The following is a 21505-nucleotide window of genomic DNA, read 5'->3' as shown; positions in this document are numbered from 1 at the left end:
GTGACAGCTGCAGCAGCAGAGGCGCTTATTCCCTCCTGACATTTCTGGGAGAATTTCAACAGGAGAGGGCGGTGCAGGCACAAGTGAAAGTCTCCCAGTGAATGATCACAGCCTCTTGATCAGGGGTTTCCAGGAGAGAAGCCACCCTTGGTGTCCCCTCTGGGTTCTCTGGAGGGCTGCTCTACTCCATGGCCAGAGCCTCCTCTCGACAAGTACTGATTTGCAGCAGTTGCATTTTTACTAGAACTGCCTTATAAACAACATCTGCTAAGAGGAAAGAAATTTATTTACTTTTCTTTTAAGACTTCTCCTTTTCCATTGAAATTCATAGAAGTTTTCAGAAGAACTGTTAGGAATCTCCAAGAAATGGACAGCTTTGACATAAACTCTTCCCTTGCCTTTTTCCCCACCCCACCCCCCTCCGCCCCAGTTTATTCATCAGTTCTCTAACACTGGCAAGAATCTCCTATACCATGGCCAAATTAAATGTACCAACTGATTAATATTTTCCAAACTTACTCAACATATCCTATTTTCCCATGGAATGTGTGTCTAAGAGCATCAGTTTCCCAGTGTCCAGATGTACAGACAAACATTAGGAGAACTTCCCATATTTTATCTGTTGCAGTAGGCACCAAAAATGAGGATCATATTTAAAATTCTCAGACCTTCCTCAGAAAAACAGAGTTGTTTTTATTTCAAGCCTTTCAGGAGGTCTGGGAAAGAAATAGTTAAAAATAAAATTATATTAAGGTCAGCAGAGGCAGCATCATGATTTCCATGTTTTCCATATTCTCCAGATATGGAATGATTTCTTCTAACAATACAGAACAAAATACTATTTAGCATGAGAAGTAAATTGAGGCTGTGTTTCATCTTTTTCCTTTGCCAACACAATGGCACTGTCAGCAATATAACCTTGAATGTCTTCATTTTCATACATTAACTCTTTGAGCCCTGTAAATTTAAGCAGTCTTTTTGACTCACAGAGGAGAAAGTGCATTTTAAACTCCTGAAACAATGGAGAACAGAAATTTTAATTAAAGTTCTCCTTGTACACATGCACATATAACACTCCCTTTAGCAACGAAAAACCCTTTTAAAATTAAACTTATCATGCTGAAATAATTAACATAACTCCTGGGAAAAATGCATAATCTTTGCATACCAAATGCCAAAATGTCTAAATTAACTGTGTTTAATAAATATTACATTTTTCGTTGAGTACATACACTCAGTTAATCATGCATTGATAGGCAGAAAATATCTTTAAAGCGTTAGGTATTGTAACTTAAGCATTTTAAATTAGACTGGTGTTCTGGTCTTTGCAGGTCCCTGAAGGGCTCAAATCTTCGGTCCTCAGGACGTGAACCAGGTGGAATAACTTTGGAAAGAGCAGGATCCCCACATCAGCAGTGCTTTTGCAGAGCTGCCAGTCTGGATGCCATCCTGCTGCTCTGGGGTGAATCCCTGAGCATCCCTGTGTGCAGCACCCAGCGGCTCGGGGGCATGGACTGCTCCTCTCTTCTGGCCAGGGGGCAGCTGTGGTGGGCATCGAGCTGGCTTCATGAGCCCATGCTTCATGAGTCCCACCAAACTAATTATTTGGTACTTGCTTCGTACCCAGAGCTTGGCACAAGGCTGATTCCTTATTTCAGGGTATCAGCATTTTGGTCTGCAGGGAGTGAATTTATAGGAGGAAATACTGGAAGTGATGGACCCTATCTCTGTACTTTTGAGGAACTCATTTTCAAGCCTGTCTGTTTATAATGCTCACTTAAAATTCAGCCTCTCTCAATGTCCAAAAGGGTGCAGCAAAAAATTAACATCATTATTTGTTTTGTGTGCTTAGCAAGATTTAAATGTGACCTAAAAAAAACCCCCAACCTTGACTGCAAAATTACACTGGTGTATGACTCTTCTTAGGTGAAGAGCAACAGAATTCAAATGCAAGAGCAACAGAATTTCATTCAGTCTCCTGTACTTACCACCACTCCTCCACCCTGGAATTGATTGCATCCAACCCCACGTTTACAAAATACATAATCACAGCCAGAGGATGATTCAGTCCAGTTAAGGGATGTGTTGATCCACAACATCTACTCATTCCTGGCCTCTCCTCCCAAAATTCAAGGTGCACTTGCATCCCAGTTGCAATGGTCCTCAGCCACAACTGCAGCCCCTCTGCAAGGTACTTTAAATAGAGAGACCAGCCCTGGCCTAGCCAGTCACTTCAACAGACACATGTAATCTTTAGAATCATAACCATAAAAGCAAGCTATGAGCATTGGTGAACCATTCAGCAGCTAAGTACATAGCAGCTGTATTTAAAAGTAGCCAGTAAAAGCAAATTAATTATTTAGATATATTTATCGGCTTTATAGGTCAGCTGAAGCTAAAGCCACTTAATTGAAATCCTGATAACAGATTGAAGCCTGTGCTCGATCCTATACTGTAAAATGCAAAGTCTTTATTAAATAAAGCCATTAAGAAGGATGATAATCCCTGTGGCCTTAAATATGAATAAGGTGCAATGTAAATAATAAAAGGCAAAAATCCAATTTTCATGCAGTGAACTTTCAAATACTCCGCTGTTTCCATTAAATTACCTTTTATTCAACATATTGTAATGGCACTGAGGGCACATCAGGCTTCCTTGTAATACAGTTATTGTTCAGCATAAAAACTGGTTTTTAACTTGAAACAGAAAAGTGAAATATTTTATTTGGCTTCTCTCATATGTCAAATGACATGAAAATTGAGAATAAAAGCTTCACAGATGCAATAAAAGAGAAAATAAAGGAAAACTAAACATATGCAAACAAAAAAAACCCCTCAGAATGTGAAGAAAAAAGAAAGAAACAGGGTACATAATAGCACTTTTCCAGTTAATTTTACAGCAATTTAATACTAGGAAATGGAACAGGAAAACCATTTCAGCAACTAAAGCAACTAAACTTGACTATAAGCCAAAGAGAGCTGTAGCACACAGCAAAGGAGGTGGAACTCATGTGAAATGTCTGTCACACTCCTTCCAAACATGAGGATGACGACAAGAGCTTGAGTGCATCAAGTGCCACAAGAGCACAGTGCTCAAGTCTGGAGGAGTGTGATGATCACTCCCTGGTCCTGCGGTGCTGGTAGTGGGTCCCTTTGGTCCTGCTTTAACTTCTCATCCACAAAGGAAGCACTGATATTTACTGTTTGCTGTGGAGTTAAGAAAAACTAACGAAAGACTCCTATATTTATTGAAGAACTGGAAACTGTAACGAAAGGTCAAGAATTTACTGTTATTGTTCAGAAAAAGAACGCTCATTGCAAAATATAAACAATCCATTAAAGATGAGACTGTATTTGTTATGAATGTCAAATGATTTTTCCACTATAATTTTTTCTGCAAATCAAACTAATTCCTCCAGCAAAGCTGTGATGGAATAAAGATAAGAGAATGACTATTTTTATTCAATTCTATATTCAATTTGGAAGCATTACACCCAAAGAAACCTTTCAGCATAAAAATACAATTTTCCTTGTAGCATCTTCATGTTGCATCACAATGTTTAAAGAATCCACGGCAGATATGTGCACCACTGTAACCTCATGAAACACATACACGTGCATTTTACAATATTTACTTTCCACTCTCTATAGCTGTGTGTCACTGCAATGGGCCCCTAGCTGGGTAATAATTAGCACTGACTCTATGATTCACAGACGGTTGATCAGTCCCTTTATTATATTATATCATTATTAAGAAACCCATAGCTTTTATACACAGCAATGATACACCTCGACCTAACTGGTCCACCAATCCAAACACCATCACCATTAGCTAATTAAGAAATCACCCTCTGGTAAAAAATCTCTATAACACATTCCACATGTTCACAATAACAGGTGCAGCAAGTGAAGATAAGAATTGTTTCTCATTCTTTGCTCTCATCTGCTCACAGCCTTTCCCAGAAAGGCCTGGGAAAGTTGTGTGTTGCTCTCTGTGGCCGGAGAGCTGCTGCCTCAGCTGTGTCTGCCACATCCTATTTTCTGTGCTCATTCTCTGCTCATGGACTCACAAAATCACAGAATGGTTTAAGAAGGAAGAGACCCTAAAGATCATCTAGTTCCAACCCCCCTTCCAGTGGCAGGGACACCTCCTACTGACCAGATTGCTCCAGGCCCCATCCAACCTGGCCTTGAACACTTCCAGGGATGGGGCATCCACAATTTCACAGGAAAACCTGTTCCAGTGCCTCATCAGCCCTCACAGCAAAGAATTTGTTCCTTATATCTAATCTAAATCTACCCTCTTCCACTGAAAATCTGCTACCCCTTGTCCTGTAATTACAGGCCCTGGAGAAAAAAAATCTCTATACATCTTTCTTGTAAGCCCTTTTTAGGTCCTGTAGGCCTGTAATAAGGTCCCCTTGGAACGTTCACTTCTCCAGGCTGAACAAACTCAAGTCTCTCAGCCTGTCTTGCTAAGAGAAGTGCTCCAGCCTTCCTCTGGACCCCCTCTAACAGGTCCACATCTGTCTTGTATGGGGCACCCCAGAGCTATAATACTCAAGGTGGGGTCTACAGAGAGTGAAGTAGGGCAGAATGACCTCTCTCAATCTGCTGGCCATGCTGCTTTGGATGCAGGCCAGGACATGTCTGAACATTGTCAGCTCACGCCCAGCTTTCCAGGCACCAGTATCCTGAAGTCCTTCTAGGCAGAGGGGTTCCAGTCCATCTGTAACCCAGTCTGTAGTGACAGAGGTGTTTGCCAGAGGGCCAAACCTTGCACCTGGCCTGGCTGAACTCCATGAGGTTCACGTGGACCCACTCCTTGAACCTGCCATGGCTCCTCTGGATGGCACACCTTCTCTCACGCATACCAATGGCACCGCTTGACACATGTCATCAGCAGTTTGCTGAGGGTGAACTCAATCCCATGTCTGTGTTATTAATGAAGACACTGAACAGTACTGGTCCCAGTAAAGAACCTAAGGAACACTACATGGTGTCCACATCTCCATTTGGACATCAGCCATTCATTTGGTCCATCCCTTCTCCAATGTTGCTCACAGGCAAAATGAATAGGGAGTGTCAAAGCTCAGAAACAGCTCTGCTACAGAGGCTGTCTGCTACCCCACACAGAGAGGATCCTGGGACAAAGGGGTGATGGCAATGGGGCAGAGACAATGCCAAGGGGAGACGGCAATGGGGACATTGAGATGTTGCTGCCCAGGCAGCTCTAAGGGGCACCAGCAGCATGGGACATGAGTGGGCCATGGGGGTTTCCTGAGCTGTCACCTCCCATCAAGCCAGAGTGAAAATATCCTCCCATACCCCAATGGAAGCAAACCCCTCCATGGCCTGAACCCATGGTGACAAGAACACAGCCTCCACATGAGTCTTTTATTCCTGGCAAAATTGTTTCCTTTTGCTTCTTGCTTGTGCAAAGAAAGACAATACATTAAGTAAGAGGGAAAAAGCAAATCTATTCATGGCATGCAGAGCAGAAAATAGTAACACCTGACAGACCTACAGTGAAGTAATACAGCAACTCCATCTGTGCAAACCATTATCTTGAATAATATTTTCACCAAGTCAATGAAGCAAAGCTATTTGAATTATTTTTCTCAAGCTTTTATTCCTAGGAAGGACACTATTGCCTTCCAGCAACACTCTCCAAAATGGTTCTACTGAGGTGCTACAATATTGCTACATACTACAGTAGTGATTTCTCACACCTCCCACCAAACAGAGTCAGAGTCCTAAAGAGCAGATCTGTCAAGTAGGAGATTACTCACATTCTTCATTAATTACTGAAAAAAGCCACAAAAACCAGAAGTGTATATTTAAGCTCACTCAGACAAAGCTACTAAACAGCTAGTATACTGAACATTACAAGGATCAGAATCTCCTCATACTATTACTTTCTTGGGTCTGCAACTACATGACATCAAAAAATGAAATATTTCTATAGAGGCATCATTTAATGCTCTTTTAAACTCTTCAGGGGAGGGAAAAAATCCACCAAAAAACCCCCTGAAGTAACCTTTACTGTTTTACCTCAGATTCATTCTGGTCTTTATCTGCTCACTGCCAATGGCTCTGAGTTTACACACTAATGAGACAACTGCAGGCTGACCACAGTCTGTTCAGTGTTTAGCTTCTATTTATTTCACCAGCACTGACTGATTTGGGGAATCGGCATCATTACCCAAAACTCATGAGATGACTCAATCAAAGAAGCTCATATTCATCAAAAGCATCAGACCAGCTGAGGAACCTCAAATATATCCTATTTCCTGCTATCTCTTAATTCAACTGTGAGCTCACACTCTTTTCACCCTAGCCCCTGCGTCAACAAAAAATCTCCTGAATAATAACTACGGAAAGTATAAAGGAAAGAGACTTCTCCTACATCCAAGATCCTAAAATAACCACTCCTGTTTCACCACAATTTTCATAATCAGATTAATTAATTCTCAAATGATCATATTAAATAAGAAAACCCTCTCTGGCAGGGCAGCATTCTAGCATAGAAACTACTCACTACATAAAGGGTATTGCTGAGGGAATCACAGAATCATCAAGGTTAGAAGAGACCTTCAAGATTATCCACCCAGCACCACCCTAATCACCCCTAAACCATATCCCAAGTGACACATTCAGATGCCTCTTGAACACTTCCAGAGATGTTGACTCCATTCACTCTAATGCCTCACCAGTCTTTCAGTAATTTTTTTTCTAATATCTAATCTGAACCTCTCCTAGTACAATTTAAGGTAATTTCCTTTCATCTCTTCACTTGAGAAAGGAAGAATTTACATTTCTATTTTGTATAAAACCAAACTAACAAAAATCCAAAACACATGAACAAGGCTGGAACAAATGGAATACCTCCGGGAATTTTTGAACCTCATTTGATGAAGAACAAAGAACTACAAAGAATTGAAGAACATCAGCCATTGGGAAAATCCCCTCTTCTCCTCGGTACTGTGCCCCTTTTATTGTCATCTCTGTGCACCCTGAATTCTCCTCCCATGTTCACTGGCTGGAGACAGCTGCCCCTGCCTCTATTTTCTAAGTAAGTGGTGGCCTGTGTGAAGAGTGGTGGTCAAAGCAGGCTGAGTCTTGGGAGTGTTAATTTGATAACAAAGCACAAGCCCACCACGTCTTTTCTTGCTGTAGCAATGAGGAAGATGCCCACCATCAACAGCTGATCATGTCCCTGGTGCAGCACAGGTTTCTGAGCTCAGAGAATGGGGTACAAAGACTTAGAAAGTTCAACATGGTCTCCAAATCTCCAATCTACAATGCTGTCAGGGCAAACTCTCCCTAAATACCTCCCTCATATTTTTAAGATTTGGCTATCACACAAGCTCTACTCCCACAGGAAACTGAACATCCAAAATGCTCCTCTCTCATTTTCTGCCCAGCCCGGTGCTGCCTTTCAGTATGATTCTACTTGGTACAGTCATTCTATCATTAGCTACCACCAAGCATCCCCCTCTCCCAGGGTCCCTGACCACTAGCACCAGTGACTCATGAAGCACTTAATCACCCACGTGAAAGGAGCTGAACTTCTGGGTCCTCATCACACAGAAAAAAGGTGATGATGCTCTGGGCTCTGCAATATAGGCTAGAGAGGATGTGCAATTTGGGAGGCTAAAAATTCAACAGGCAGGAGTGAAGGCACAGGCAGGTGCCCTAGCCCACTGAAAAGTGAGGATTCAAGGGGAGAAAGAGAACAGGAGAACCAGAGCCCAGCTCCTGGACAGACTGTTCCTTCACACTCCTGACTGCTGGATGTCTTCAAATGAGATGAAGCAATGCAGGAAGGACACAATGACACAGATCCTTTGCTGGATCTTCTGTTACCTCTACCAACAAAACACTTTGCTTTTGGTATTCCTATTTTTTGTATCTTTTTAAAAGATCCAAAGTTGGGAGATGAGATGCATTAAACAGCACAACAAACTCCCCTCAGTCCCCTGGATAATCACAGTGCTTGAGGCACCAAACCTATTTCCTGCTCTCATTTATGGGGGTAGACAGGACTTGTCTCTCTGCTCTACACACTGCACAAGGCAGCAAATTAAATGCTATATCTTGTTGTTTGGGTTTTTTTTTTAATACAACAGGAAAACCAATTTTAGCAACAGCGATTTCAACAGTATAAAATTCATATGAAATGAACATCACAAGTGAAGAAACTGGAAAGCAAACTGGCTCTTGGAAGAAAGAAAGAAAGAAACTGGCTCTTGAATACCTTGTGGCTCTGAACACCTCTGTACTTCTTGTAGTGTGCTGCTGACAAGACAAAGGGAGGAAGACACCAACCTTCCCTTTAGTTACTTGCTTCCTGGTTTTAGAAGCCAAGGATGAAGGGGAGATGGCCACTCAACCCTGGCCATTGAGTTCTTGTTTATTAGGAAGCAGAAAATGACCTCTCCCTGGCTGAACAATATTATTACAGATGATGAAACCTCCACAGTCCCTTCTTTAAAATGTGCTGAATTATTTTCAACAGTAGCGACCATCATGGAAGTTCACACTCAAACAGAAGTGAGACTAACTGCACATAAAAGGAAGTCCTGTGTTTATCAAAAGAACAGATAAAACTCTAGGAAAAAATGAATTTTCCCTTCTGCAATATAGATCAAAGGTAACATGCTTTCCTTTTATAAAAAATTTACTAATTTTTAAAAAGGTGTAATTGGTTCAGATTTTTCATTGCTGCATAAATAGTCAGATGTTTCCCACCAAGATCTTACACCATAATTACCTACACAGCAGAAGAGAATAAGCAAAAAATTTCATCTCATGGTTGTCAACTACTATTTTTACTGTATTTTATGACGTGTGTATATGACTCCATTCTCCCAGGGGGGTTTATGATTTGTTTTAGAAAGAGCATATGCAAAAGAATGAGGCTCTCCACACAAAAGCTCTTGGCTGAAATGCAAGATGCTCTGGACTGAACACAAAGATGTCCTCGCCTGCCTCTTCCACAGCGCCGCACCCTCCCTACACACAGCTGGCCGAGCAGCAGCAGCCCCAGCAAGGATGCATCGTGCCCACTCAACATGCTACAGATCCCGCTGCTGTCAGGAGAGTCTGTGCTATTTCTGTGCCTCATCTCGTGACATTTTAGCATGAAATCAGCAGGAGGCTCAGCAATGAGCATCAGAAGAGCCCATCAGGACTTGTCCCAGCACCCTCGAGGAAGAAGCGCCTTGCAGCACACCAGGACCCATTGCTCCTCCTCCTCTCCAGCCAACCCTTGCTGGACATCCCTTCTCCCTCACACAACAAGCACAGGCCTGTGTTTGCACCAGGGGTGCAAGAGGAGGCTGTGTGGGTGCACTCCTATGATCCCATGAGGACACGTGTCCCCATGGACACACATCCAGAGATGTGGCTGGACCAGGCACTGCACTGTGACACAACACACACGTGTGTCTGAATATAATGCACAATTTACTAGATATGGACATGAGAATGCATGGAACAGGCCCACTTGACAAGAAAATATACATTCAGGGAGATAGATATACAGATAGATATATCTATACATAGTATACATACTTATATTTGATGTACCATGTTTACAGACAACTAAATGTAAGTTTAAGTCAATCAAAACACAATCAAGACAAAATCTTCCTTCTACTTCCTTCGATTTCACTGCATTAAAATAATTACAAATTCATAAATTACTGCAGTTATTGGAAACGAAAACATATTGATTGGCTTATAAGAATGACAATATTGTAAACCTGGTACAAGCTGAAATAAAAGCATTTCAAAACACATATGAAGGCAGCCAGTAAAGAGGCAGCCTACTAAAAGCTGTTAAAGCTGTTTCAAAATTAATTTAGAAATTAATAAGTAAATTTATAAAATTATGTCTTTTTATAGTAAGTCACAGAGGAGTTTTTTATTGGAATTGGCCTGAAAGTAATCCACAAATAAACATGTTCAGTAATATTTACTGAAATGATCATTTAGGAAAGTAAATATGACAGTGCCTGTGTTTGGCTGACTTCTTGGCTGTTGCAGGGAAGGCAATCAGGAGGCAGCACACCAAACACAGCACTCTCCCCTTCGTTTGGTTAGGGCTGTAATATCTTAACCCAAAGGTCCATCCACTACTGCACAGTCAACATTTTAGATCTCTCTTTCCCTATACTCTTCTTGCACCTAAACCCACTTCAATGATACATCAACTGCAGCAATTAATAAACCTTTGTCCAGAAGGGGAAAGACTGTAACAGCTTAATGAGACAGTAATACATATTAAAATCAATATTATTCAGATTATGTATCTATTCTAGTCCTCCCTCCGAAAATAACTGAGACTGTAGGAGAAATGATCATTAGCATTTTGATAACAATCTTGCCAGCCTTCTGTTAAAATACTTTCTCTTTAAAGTAAAACTGGGATTTGTTATCTTATACAAGCAGACCACTCTAAAATTAGCAATGGAAAATTCATATTGGTTTGCATCAGATTTTTAAAAAAACTTGGAAAAAAATTAATGCTAACTTGCCTGAATAATCAGACTCTTGTGCTTGTTGCTGTAGCAGTGGAAAGACACTCTAAGCATTGAGTAAGAAGCAATCTCTTCTCATAAATACCATTTTTGTGCACAGAAAGGCACTCCTTAACCATATACAGCATTAGTTTCACTTGTCTGATAAATCATATTCGTGTTGACAGCCAACATGAGGGACAAATTCCTCAGTACCACAAATCCTTTAGGCATCTTAAAAAAGAGTCTGAATGCTGCAAAGCAGGAAAGGGTTTTGCACCTTTGTCCCACTGCCACTGCAAGTGGACAGAAATTCCTCAGCATTCCTGATTCAAAGTATATTATGCAAACACCACGGTAAAAGAGAACAGCTCCATCTCTCCCTTTTTTTAATTAGCGAATCCCACAGCCTTCCTTCTCCTCCTGGCACCCAGCGCTGTGAACCAGACAGCTAAGCCCTCCTGTTTCCAAAATGGGCCAAGATGGAGACCTGCTGCAGAAACAGCTTTAAATTGTTCATGAGGATCTGTGTCCCTCAGAAACCCCTGCCCTCAGTCAACCACATGCAAACAGACCAGCCGCACCAAAAATCCCAACCACTCCGACAGGACACGAAGCCAAACTCAGGCAGGGGCCAACCCATGCTCTGAGAGTGCCAGAAACCAATTGTAAAACACAGCCAAGCAAGTTTTTCACTATTTAACCCCTCAATAGCCAGGCTGCAGACATGAAGGACTGAGCCCAGGGCCAAGTGAGGAGTCCTTCCACTGACACCTGAAGAGCTCCATCAGCTCCTTGGGGCAGATATTCAGCTGCCCATCACCTGAGTTCACAGGTCACCCCAGCTGATAGCTATCAGTGAGCAGCAAGTTCTGGGGAACCAATGGAACTTACGCTCAAAAGGCTGGTCAGAAAGTGCTCTTGATTCCAGATGTTTTACATTTTTCCTCTCTGCTTTTGAAAACAAAATGTCTTTTTAATACCAAAAGTAATACTCTCTCCTTCTGTTCTTCCCCTAAGAGCCATCTCATGTACATGCATCATTAAATTAATGTTTGTTCTGTCTAACGGAACAAAACCATTCAAATTACATACAAAGACAATTAGATTAAATTATTAGGCACACGCTCTGGGTTTTTCTTTTTAAAGCTATTCAAACAATTTTAAAGGTTTTTCAGCAATCCTCTAGCAACATAAGCAAAACTTCCCACAAAGAGGAGGTAACAAGTTTAACATTACTGCTGAGAAGACGGTAATGGAGCCAAGTGAGTAAAACCAGCACATCAGCAACCCCCCCACAAACCCATACAGTCAGGAAAAGGCATGGCTCAAGCTGTCAGAGGAATCCAAACTAGCAAAAGAAAGAGGATAGGGGGCTGGCATATGGGGAGAACCTGTTCACAGGCCCACCTACATCATGCACTAGAAAAAATTTTTCTCTTTTTTTTTTTTCATTTTTTTGGTGCATAATGGTCAGACCTTTGCAGTAACTTTGCAGCCAAAGTACCAGGCTGCTCCAAGCAAGAGGATTCTGTCATTAGGAGCAGTTTGTTTTGGTGCAAGACTAGGGATAAATAGGTAGCTTTCAGCTGGCACTGTATTTCCCTGTATTTCCCTTCTGCAGAAGCACAGCTGCTGTGGGAGCTGGGCAATGCCAAGGTCATGCAACCTTCTCAAATCCTGTAGTTTGTCTTTGTCCAGGCACTCATGTCCTGTTAGAGCTAATCTTGGGTTCTTCCCTTGACAGCTCATGGCAGATTGGGAAAACCTGCTGTGAAATATCAGATTTTAACAGGACTGCATTGAACATGTTTGCAAAAATTTAGCTTGATATGAGTAAATGCAGTAAAGCAGAAACCGTGTTAATCCCCAGCAGTTCTTGTCTGTAGAAGTCACAAAGTCCCTGAACATAGAATAAATCCAGTGCTCTATAGGTCATCAATTACAATGTTGCAATGCTTAAAGACATTAATCAGAGTGAAATATTAGTTGTAATGCCTCCTGAAGCTTAAGGAAAGGCTTCTAAGAATGATCTACAGCTTTGAAAACAAGCCACCTCACAGCTGAAGCTATTTCAGGTGGGTCACTAAAGTGCAAGAGTAAACTATGATTTTAATCTGAAATTTAAGCACTGTTTCTTAAGAGAAACAACATGAAATATTGAACAGAAAAGTGAAATTAGAGGGGACAGTATAAAGATAACAGTGCAAAATTCAAGAACTACCCAGCCTTGTCAAGATAAAATTGTAATAGGATTACTAAACCAAAATTATGACAGCCGAAAAAAATAACTAGAGTATAAGAAAATACCTTCTCAGAGAAAGAAATCCTCCGTGGCATAAATAAAAAATTGTTGTAGCACTCTGTGTAGCAGCTTATTGATCGTATGGACACAGCTTCATCTAGAAAGAGCATGCGTAGCCTCCCCCTGACCTGCAAGTGCAGGCACCCAGCATTACCAGCCAGAGCCTGCAGCCTGTCTGACCTGTTGGGCACCCAGCCAGAGCCAGGAGTCTGCCTGAACATGAACTGATAAGATTAGAAACAAGGAATACAATGTACTATTACAGTCCATGTGCAGCACACATCGCTGCATCCCTGCGCCGGCGCTCCCCGCAAACCCAGCACAGCATCTCTGCCAAACCCCACACAACAGCAGAAAATAACCACTGCAGCTTCAGTGCATACAGCCAGCACTTCTCAATTTTCCCAAAACCCAGCTTCTCTTGTAATAATTCTGTGTTCATAGGGCAGCTTCCTTTGGAAGACTGAGAAGCACACGAGGGTGGGCTACTGCTACTGGGGCAGCTTTCCAGCTGGGAAATGTGAAGCCCAGAAAGGTCATGCAGCTTGCTAGACATCAATGACCATGTTCTGCATGTGCCTTGAAACCACAGCAGAGCTTTAGGGCAGCTGGGCAAAAATTGCCAGTGCTGAAATGTGCACTTTAGGGCTGAGTTGAGCAAGCCTATCCATCTGTCTTTGAGTAACCGGCTACGGAACATGGAACGCTGTCATATGCTAAACGTTACCAGCATTCATCATGAATCATTCAGAAGGATGACGTGCAGGGATTAAACTTAGCATTCACATTTGACATCAAGAGGAGTCCTATAGAGGCATGTCACACTGACACAAACTAATAGGGAGGGTTTGGGGCTAATGACAGAGAGCCCTCTCCACCGTCCCATAACTTTTTTGGGTGTGACTGAGCCACTGCTGGCCACCCCAATTCAGAAGAAAAAGTCCACTGTCAGCACTGGCCCCCTTTGGTCACATCAGGTCCATCTCACACTTTTCTAGCTTGCAAGTAAAATAACATCATTACACAGAAAAAATCATGAGTAAAAATACTCCGTTTCTGGAAAACGTAATGGACATAAAGATGACACCTGCAAATGGCACATTTTCTGGAAAGTCTAAGTGCTCAGTGAATGATGAATTTTTCTGACACAGCCCCTCAGCAATCCCTTCTTTGCTCACTCATTTCTGTGGAGACAGCTTCAGCTGCTGGGGTTTTAAATACTTCTGGCTACATTCTTCACAATACCCTTTAGTATGGTAGTTAATCTCCTGTGTCAAAACACATTTTTAGCCATCTGCCAGACAAAAAGGAAATCCTCAAGATCAGAGCCTTTGACACATGGAACATCACTCCTTTTCGGATGGCTTTATGACAAAGTTCAAGTGCTGATCAGTGAAACTACAGCATCAGAAGCAAATAAATCAAAGGGAATGAACAAAAGTAAGGTAAGTCCCTGGGTTTATGTACACGGCACACTGCTGAACAGCACTCCAGTCTGTGCAAGCATGACCATTAAAAAGGCAAGCTGAAGACTACCCTCTGCCCAAGACAAAGTGTGTCCCCTTCACAATCCCCTCCTGCTGTAATACATATAAATGCATATAAATGCCAGATTACATCTGCTTTCCCTTGTGTCACCCAAGGTGGGATCTTCACCTGATAGACAATGTAACCAAAAAGGAAGAAACAGGGGAGCAGAGAAATACCATGAGGTCGACTCCTTTAATCCACAGTACCCAGCCTAGGATGAGGCAGAACTCTTTAAAAAGTGACATAAAGTCTCCTTTGGAGAATTTCTACAGAGTAGCTGAAAAGCTTATTTAGCAAATTAGCGCTGTTCCCTAGCTTGCAAAACCTGCATGAAGCCAAGGGCTAGCAAATGGCAGCCTTCCTCTCGAAACAGAGAAATAGCTCTGCAAAGCTGATACACATGAGATGCATCCCGTGCAACACGGGAGTGCAGCCCATCCGTCACTTTGCTCAGGCACGCTGCTGACACATCATTTTCCTTATGTGCACATCTCACTCTTCACCAGCACCTACAACCCATCTGGTAACACACCACATCCCTATCCATCACTTCGGCCATGTTCTCTCTTCTGGGAAAAAGGACATGTTTTGTTTTACTAGCTTGTTTCTTTTTCATGCAAATGTTGTTCTCAGTTTGTATTATGAGCAAACAAGCAATAAGCCTTGCACCTGGAGTGAAAGACGCCTGGTTTGGGAGGAAATTACTAAAGACTTCATGCACTTAACTGGCTATTAGACTTTAAGAACTTCCCCCCCCCCCCAAAAAAAAAATAGGTGATAAACTGCATTAATTGTTAAAAAAATGCAACCCCAAACTCCACACTCAGTAAAGAAGGCAGATTTACCATAATGCCTCAACAATCTAAGGGAGCCATTTACTTTGACAGAACCTGAATTCCCTAAGCAATTCAGCAGTGGTAATGGAAACAGAGGAGCCAATAAATTATAACCTTGTGAGTAATGTGCCTACCATTATAAACCACTCTTAGCCTCCTGTCTATTCCCAGAGCGGGGTGGAGGGGCACACAGTTGTTGGATTTCCTTTCCTTCATTCTTCCAGTGTGCTCTTTCAGCAGCTGGACCCTTTTATAATGTCTAACACCATTCTCTGCATTTAAACAGCTTTAATGTGAGTATCTCAAAATATGCAATATCATTTAGAACAAGACTATTGGTTTTTTAAAGGCTGAAACAGAGGCACTGGGTGACACCACTATATATTGATAGGATCCCAAATATTGTTCCACTATATATTAGTAGGTACACAGCACTCCCACATCTCTCATACTGAAGATGTGTACCATGTATCTCCAAATACCTACAGTATTTCAGGAGTGTTTCTGAAGAATGCTCTTGTACAACTTTAGAAACAGCGCCAGTGCCAGTTCACCCCCAGCTCAAGCCCTCTTACTCTGGCTTTCAGCAGTCTGTACAGACCAAGTCTGCAACAAACTATGGGAAAAGAAAGGCCAGAGACCCGATAAAAAAATACAAACCCCACAGAGTTTTGCCCAAGAGATAAACAACATGTGTTGATTTCAGAAAATAGCATCTATGCAAAGAAGATTTCTCCAAAGTATAAGGTGCAGAAGCAAAATACAGGCATGATAGCAACAGAGAGGCTGACCCTGCTCTGTCTTCTAAGGTTAATTAAAACTCCCACAGAAACAGATCCCTGGTGTGATTCTAACACACTGGTCCAAGGATCTGGGCAAGATTGAAGTGTGATAGAAGTGACCTTGGCTCTCTGCCATTACACTTCACAATCAGCGTTTTCCTTCCTAACCAAAAAGCCCATAATGGTATGTCCTATTTCATATACTGCATTATCTAAAATGAAAGGTAATAATTAGCAAAGTAGTGCAATTTGCATTTCAGCCCTAGGCAGCAAATCTACAGCAATTTCTGAAAAATATATATATCACAAAGAATCACTTCTGCTTTCTTCAAGGCAGCTGAGCTGTCAAAGACCAACGCAAGAGAGAAAGGGATGTAATTCTTCTCTTCCGTATCAGCCTCAAAAAGCTTGATTCCAGCCTGGATTGTACCATCTATTGTTTAGTACAGAGAGAGGTTCTGCACTCTTGTCTCCAGGACTGCTCAGCAATCAGCTGTATCAGCAGCTCCAAGGAGGATTACTCTCCCCTGCTGCTTTTTTTAAAAGCAGATTAGTTCAGACTTTCTTTCACTGTAATGAACCTTGTAAGGATCAAGCACATTGCATTGATTTCCAGGATAAAATTGTGCCATCAGTCAAAAGGCCAAGCAAACACTTCCACAGACCCGCTCTGTCCCAGCAGACCCACTGCCCCAGAATTACCCATTAACCCCAGCAAGGGGAAAAGAACAACACAGTTGTTAACCATAACAGCCAAAATGTGATTCTCAAGTCGTGTCATTTTGCTTTCTGTCAAATTCAGATGGGTAACAAGCCTCACAGAAATGGACAACAGAGCTGCCAACGCTCACCAAAGTGCTATGCAATCAAAGACAGAAAATTATAAAATGCATGTGGTTTTATTTACTACATGATATCTGCAATAATGGCTATGGAAGAAACTTTTTAAAAGACTGACAATTTATGGTAAAATAACAAAAACTCAATTTCTCTAAAAATTTGCAAATCGTTTTCCCCATCAAGCATTTCATTACATGTGCACCCCACTGTAATATGCAAGCTTGACTGGGACTTAAAGATTTGACAACCAGAGATTGTCTTGTGGAATGGTCACAAAAGCCAAGTGAGGGTGCAAGACCCTGCCCCTCCAACACAAACACTGCAGGTGTACTCAGCAGACCCTGCCTCCCACAAGAGACACCTGCCTGGACTTCAAACCCCACCATGGGATATTGTACTTTACCCAATGAATGCAAACTTCCCTTTCTATAATGCTGAAACTAAGAAGACAGGAGTTGTCTGCTGTGGCAAAGCTACAGCATTAAGCTTAGCTGAAAAACAAGGAAAAAATGCAGAAGGCAGAATTCCATTGCCTTTCTTCTTTAAATTGGACAAGTCATTATTAGGTACCTGAAGCTCATTGAATATGGCTCAATAATAAAGGATCTACCCTTCCAGAAATACTGCCTAGCATATTTCAATTCCAACTCCAGGTCAGAATTTCACAGAACAATGTGTGGCATTTGCCATCATTTCCTGTAGGGAAAACTTTAAAACAGCAATACAGGTCTACTCCTTTTTTTCAGGGGGAAAAAAAAAAGTAGAAAAATAATTAATTGAAACATTTACTATAGCAATGCAACTTCACAAGGAATCTCTACACTGACCTTTTAAAATCAAAAGCCCGTACACCAAACTACACCTCAAGTGGATTTCGTAAAACATCAAAGACAATTAAACATATCCAGTATATATGACATTAAAAGTGAGATTAAGTTCACAGTTTTAAGACTGTCTCCATTCCTAAGTCTCCTGAAGAGGTCCCATTGTAAATTTTATCCTATCGCATGAAAGACCAATACAGAACAGTGAAAGGAACTGATCTTGTCCCCTCCGAGCCAATGAAACCCTTGTCATGGACTTTAAAGGGCGCAAGATGGGGCACTCGATTGAAGAGTTCAATAAATAAATGCACACGCTGCAGTACTCGCCTTCGATAAATCACACACCTTATACATAAAAATGAAATTACGCTCCCTTGAGAGGGGAAGCTTCAGCTTCAAACCCCGCTCCGTTCCGCCTGTCAGGAGGGCTCTGTGGGCTCGTAACAGCACCGGCAGCGCCCGGAGAGCGGAGGGGACAATTCTCGGCTTGGAGGAACACGCTGGGCTCGGACCGGCCGAGCGTTCCCGGAGCCTTCGCCCCGCAGGCAGTGAGTGCGCGGGCGGGAGCCGCTCCTGCCCGCACCTGGCAGGCAAAAGCGCTTTCGAGGCACTCTGTGGTTCACAACTCCGCGTCCGGCTCTCCTACACCGGGGGCGGCCCCGGGGCCCGCCGGTGCAGCAGCTGCCCCACGGCCGATGTAAACCCACCCAGAGGGGGTGTCCCGGGGCGGTCCCGGCCGCTCCCGCCGCCCGCGGCCGCCCAGAGTACTTTGAGGACATCCCCATCCGAGCGTCCCAGCGTTAGATCGGGGGAGCTCCCACAACAGCGGCCACAAGCGCGGGGCGGGCGCACGCCGGTGCCCGCGGGCACACACCCTCCGCCGCCCGCGGGACGTCCCGCCGCCGAACCGGGGCCGCCCGGCCGCGCTCCCGGCTCGCCCGCCCCCGGCCCGGCACCCACCTTTCCCAGCAGGGCGCTGCGGCTGGCGGCCGCCAGTTCCCGCAGGCTGGCGGCGGCCGAGGCGGCGGCGGCGGCGACGGCGCTGGGGGCGGCGGCGGGCTGGGGGTACGTGGGGGCCGCGGAGCTGGGGCTGCCGCTGGCGCCCCCGGCGGCGCGGGGCCGCTGCCGGATGCCGTCCAGGAGACGGACCAGGAGGATGTTGGCGGGCAGCTCGTCCACGCCGCAGCCCACCAGGATGCGGCACTCGGGGCAGCGCAGCTCGTGGCGGGAGCTGACGATGCTCTCCAGACAACGGCGGCAGAAGGTGTGCTGGCACGGCAGCACCTTGGCCGTGGTGTCCAGACGCTCCAGGCACACGGAGCACTCCAGAAGATCCAGCAGCGACGACTCGTCCATCGCCGCCGCCGGCTCCCGCTCCGCCGGCGTTCCGCCGCCGCTCCGCCGCCCCCTCGCCTCCGCCTCCGCCCCCGCCCCGCCGCCGCCGCCTCCGCCTCCCCTCCGCGGGGCAGCGCAGGGCCCCGACGCCCCTAGGGCCGCCGCGGCCGGCGGCAGCGAGGGAGGGGCGGCGGCGGGGCGGCGGGGGCCATCGGGGCGGCGGGGCTGCCCCCGGCGGCGGGCGGCGGCGACCTCGGGGGCTGCCCGGGCGGCGCTGCCCAGCGCCGTGCGGCGCGGCGGCGATGCCAGCGGCGGGGAGCGCAGCGCTTCGGGAGGAGGGCACCTGTCTGCCCGCGCCTGCTCCCGCCGCCCGGCGCGGCTCGGCAGCTACGGCGGGGCTCGGCGAGGCGCCCGCCGCGCCTCCGCGCGGGGCGGGGAGCGGCGGGGAGCCCCGGGGGGGCGCCCGCAGCACGGCGGCCGCCCCGCAGGCGGTCCCCGCCCGCCTCGCCGCCGCTCCGTGGCTCCCTGTAACCCGACCCAGCAGGGCTCGCCGCCCGCTTGCCGCCGCTACTCCCTCCTCCTCCTCCTCCCGGCGGAGGCTCCCGGACAGGCGGGGACAGGCGGATGAGACCCTTCGGGGAAGACAGAGGCACCCAGGCGGGGGCCGAGCCGAGCCCCTGCCGGCCCGGCGCCCCGCGGAGAGCGGTCCCGGTGGCGGCCGGGCGGGCAGGGCCGGCGGGCACGGGAACCGCGCTCGGCCCGCGGGCCCCGCCATCCCTGGCGGCGCGGCGCCCCCTGGCGGGCGCGGCTGGAAGCGGCGCGGGGCCGCAGCCCGGTGCCCCAGGGCGTCCCCAAATAATTGTAATTTAATTGTTAAAGTATCGTAGCCAACCCTCGGGGGACCGAAAGGGTAAGAATAAGAGCGGGCGTCGCGCCCTCTCTTCCTGCCGGGTGTCCTGTGCCCCAGCCAGCTGCCCGCCCGGCTGCCGTCCAGTCTGTCGCGGTACCCAGGCTGCAGCAGGATGTGCCCGGGTCCTGTGTGAGCTGGTGGTCAGTCCCTGCGGTAAGGGGAGAGACCTGTCATTTTGGAGTTACGCATCTGTGGTGTTTATTAACCACAGGAAGTTTCAGAATATGACATACAGCCACTTGCATGTGTGGACTATGCACAGAGCTTCTCCTAAGGAAAGCTGCTAAAGAAGCCCAATTCTTCATATAAATATTTCATTTGACAAGTCCCTTTTCGTCTAACTTTCGACTATTAATACGATTTAGGGCCCTGCTTAACCCAGAAACTACAACTGAAATACGCTGTAGTCTTGCCAAAAAGATTTCAGCTGTGGTCCAACCCCTAACCCAGTCTTTTCTTCTATACCCGTGCTGCAACAGAGCACTTTTGGAATTGAGGATTGCAATCCAAGTGCTTGCAGAAGCCCTCCTATCCATCTCTTAAGTGACGCTTCTAAAATTGCGTTTTTGTGAGGGCCATGTCATGACAGCTGCACAAAATCTTTCCATCAGCTTCATGACTATGCAGTTAACTTCCAATGCACACAGAAAGTTGAACCTGTTTGATAAGGGTAATCTAGACACTGTACAATAAAATTTACTTAATTTCAGTGTGTGAAAAGCCATGAATCTCTTGCTACTCTTTTTCTACTCTAGAAGGGATATTTGTAAAGCCAAATAAAAGCTCCCAATTAATAAAGAGCTCAGACCATTATTTGTTGGTGAGTAATGTCCAGGAAGGTTAGAACCTATGCCCTTGCATATAGAAATACCAAGCACAACAGCTTTAAACTATAAATAATACTGATTCCTGGAGAAATGTGGAACACAGGACCAAGGACTTTGACTTTCTCTGGAGTAAAACTGTTAATTTAAGAAAAAGAAGTAGTGGAGAACCTTTAATGATAAAAAGCATTGTTTCAGCAAAGAGAGAGAAATACTGGAAAGTGCAATGAAATGCATAATTGTTTCAGCACCTTATATTGCTTCCTTCAGAGGGGAAAACTTAAATATCACTGTCAAAACATAAAAGCCTAAAGTGCTATGTTACACACCAGAATACCTCCAGTGATTAGAGGGGCATTTTTCATCCCTCCTTCCTTCTGGTTGCTCCAGAGTTTACAGCCAAACTACCCTGCCACCAGAGCTGCCCAGTTACAGCCCCAGAGCGGGCAAAGCACTCTGGAGAGCCTGCACCCAAAGGTGTCTTGATATTGTGATGGCTTAAAATAGGTGCAGATGAGCAAAACATTTATTATTTGAGAGAAGAAATTGCCGATGCACTTAAAATGAGAATTTGCTGTAATCCACCTGGAAAGTGCCCTCTTGGCCAGAAGCAGAAGCAAAGCTACATCAGGTCCCTGCAGGGAGAGGAGGTCAGGGAGCTCTCCAACCACCCCAGAGGACTGCAGGTGAGGGAAGGAATTGCTGAGGGACGCTAAGGAGGATGGAGGAAATATAGAACCAGAGAAGGAGAGAGAAAAGTGGACATGAGATGAACCAGAAGTAAGGAAAAAGG

General features: G+C 45.1%; 1 protein-coding gene across 1 annotated transcript in view; it reads right to left on the bottom strand.

Annotated features, from left to right (window-relative positions):
• SH3RF3 (SH3 domain containing ring finger 3) overlaps positions 1–19021 on the bottom strand; it is a 245316-nt gene extending 226295 nt beyond the window's left edge. The window contains exon 1 of the mRNA XM_063149876.1: positions 18604–19021. Coding sequence (XP_063005946.1) covers positions 18604–18999 — 396 coding nt within the window. The 5' untranslated portion in view covers positions 19000–19021. The remainder of the gene's footprint in view (positions 1–18603) is intronic.
• Between the last annotated feature and the right edge of the window lie 2484 nt (positions 19022–21505).

Source organism: Melospiza melodia, chromosome 2, assembly GCF_035770615.1.
Source record: "Melospiza melodia melodia isolate bMelMel2 chromosome 2, bMelMel2.pri, whole genome shotgun sequence".
In the NCBI taxonomy this organism is placed as follows: Eukaryota; Metazoa; Chordata; class Aves; order Passeriformes; family Passerellidae; genus Melospiza; species Melospiza melodia.
The sequence above is the reverse complement of the archived record's forward strand: the minus strand, read 5'-3'. Positions and strand labels throughout refer to the sequence as shown.